This window comes from Eupeodes corollae, chromosome 2 (assembly GCF_945859685.1).
Source record: "Eupeodes corollae chromosome 2, idEupCoro1.1, whole genome shotgun sequence".
Lineage (NCBI taxonomy): Eukaryota > Metazoa > Arthropoda > Insecta > Diptera > Syrphidae > Eupeodes > Eupeodes corollae.
In genome coordinates this window covers 119,446,803-119,449,111 of record NC_079148.1, presented here as the reverse complement: position 1 = coordinate 119,449,111, position 2,309 = coordinate 119,446,803, and the positions used below count along the sequence as shown (strand labels likewise).

Genomic DNA, 2,309 nt, shown 5'->3' with positions numbered 1-2,309 from the left:
AATATTGTTAACAAATTTTAAATTTTCACTCATTGCTGTCGTTCAAAAGTCTTTTAAGAATTTCTAATATTTGGTTGAGTTAACGCTGCAGCATAATTTTCTTTAAAAATCATCTGGAATTTACGTGATGCTTAAAGGTGATTTATTTACTCTTTTTATTGATGTAAACTCAGAAAATGATCCTCGAAAAAATTAACAAAATGCTTAAATTTAAATATAATAAGTTATGTTTTATTTGTTTGCTGTGTAATTAGTTTTATAAAAAGTATTTATTTAATTTTGTAAACATTTTTCAATAACGTGCTTCAGTATTTTGAATTTCAGCGGAAACAAATTTAATAATATAAAGTTCACCAAAAAACACCAACCCCGCCATTGTCAACCCAATGACATAGAACGTCCAAGCAAATTTGAAATGCTTCAAATTCAAAGAAACGTTTTGCGGGCCATACTCAGGCCTATTGTATATTTTCTCTTTGAAACCGTGTCTTAGAATTTCAAGTACAAGATCCGTATCCCATTTATAAGTCAAACCTGTCTCCAGACAATTTATAATAAATTCATCCAAAATATCCTTAAACGGTGAATGCGGATGCAAAAAATAACAAATAAAGTAGAAATTCAATGTCTCTCTAGCTGTCCGGAGGACAGGTTTAATCATCCAAGACGCTCGTATGTTCATCAAAAAATCCCGTTTATCATCCCCAACAATATAAGCAAAGCTTGCGTTATTCAATGACAGCAGCGCTTTACCATACAATTTTCGATCCACTGGAACCATTAGCTCCAAAAAACTTTTCGAATATGCTTTTACTTCGGTTAAATGGTTCTTATCAAAATCTGTGGTCAATATTTTGACATTGTTGTCAATTAAATCCTGCATAGTGTCGAACTGCTTGATTGGAATGGACACTATCATAAAGGACGTAAAGTAGATAACGTAGATGTTGCTAATAAGGAAGGTGAAGAAAAAAACCTGCGAATGTAAACGGAGTTTGTCTGTGATGCATCTTTCTGGAGATATTAACAACAACGCTGTAAATGTCTGACTAAAGCTTTGCCAGTAATCAGGGCTCTTCTGCAGGAATTTATTCAATGAGACCTTCCACATTGTGACATAGAAAACAAATATCAGTATAAAAATCCACACCCAAGATTTAAAGGGTCGAATAAAGTACTCCTGTGTATCGACAAAGCCATTCACTGGAACCATCATAAGACAAGTGACAACTTTGATCGGATAACTATAACCACAGGATGGTTGTGGCGAATAAGCATTCATGCTGATGTCAATTTCATTTGCAATTGTTGCTTTTACGACATCGGTCATTGTAATCGAGGAATTTCGCCTTGAGTTCGAAAGTTGTTGATAAGTTGCATTGTGCTTACGAAGAAAACCGATGAATATGTTAGCACTTGATCCAGTTATGTGTAGTCGACTTTTTTTGTCCTTGAAAGAAAACATCCTTGGAAAGTCGTGCATGATTGTTGTACGAAAACTGAAACCGTTTAAGTCGCTTAAGGGCTGAGAAAGTGGTCCATGTGGAGAAATTTGTTGGACTTTATTGTCTGCGTAGGGAAAATATCCATACAAAATTCTGTCATCATCAGTTGCTAATCCAACGATACGTGTGAACTTCTTTTCCGACAAATATGAGAAATATTCCTCAAGCTTGACAAGACTATCTGCTGAAACTATGACATCTCTTCTTAGTTCAAGGTTTTCAATAAGTCTTTCCAAAAGGGTATCATTGTGAACGGTTTCCTCTTCAAGAGCTTGTACCACAAGGATGGCGTTGCTGAATTCAAATGAAGGAATACTAGCATCATTCCAAATTGAGACTGGAATTGGTGGATTAGACCGAAAGAATACAGCCAAAAAATCGTTATCAAAATTAATAAAGTGACAAGTTGCCGTATCTCTTTCTTTGTGTACTCTTTTGATGAGTTCTATAAAGCTGTCATTTTGGGCGTATGCTTGAAAAACAAGCAAAAATACAAGAAGCACTATTTTTGAGACCATAATTAAGTCGATTTTCAAAAGTTAGGAACTTAACTCTAGTCACAATAAAATACAAAATACAACTGCAGACTTTTTTCTCAATAAACAATTATTATGGTATACTTCATTTGGCTTTATACACTCAAAGGAAAACTTGTGTAAAATTAACCAGAGTAAGAGTTTAAGCATCTAAACGGCCTGAACTAAATTTTAAGTTTTGGTTAGTTTTGTAAGGTAACTTACATTAAACCTTTTAAGTACGTTAAAATATGCTTCTTTATATAAACTTATTGACTACTTTAATTTT

At 33.7% G+C, this 2,309-nt stretch overlaps 1 protein-coding gene across 1 annotated transcript; it reads right to left on the bottom strand.

Annotated features, from left to right (window-relative positions):
- Positions 1-209: 209 nt before the first annotated feature.
- Positions 210-2,068, bottom strand: LOC129946072 (uncharacterized). The gene has a single exon (XM_056056099.1). The coding sequence runs from the start codon at positions 2,021-2,023 to the stop codon at positions 293-295; it is 1,731 nt and encodes a 576-aa protein (XP_055912074.1). The 5' UTR covers positions 2,024-2,068; the 3' UTR covers positions 210-292.
- Positions 2,069-2,309: the final 241 nt, after the last annotated feature.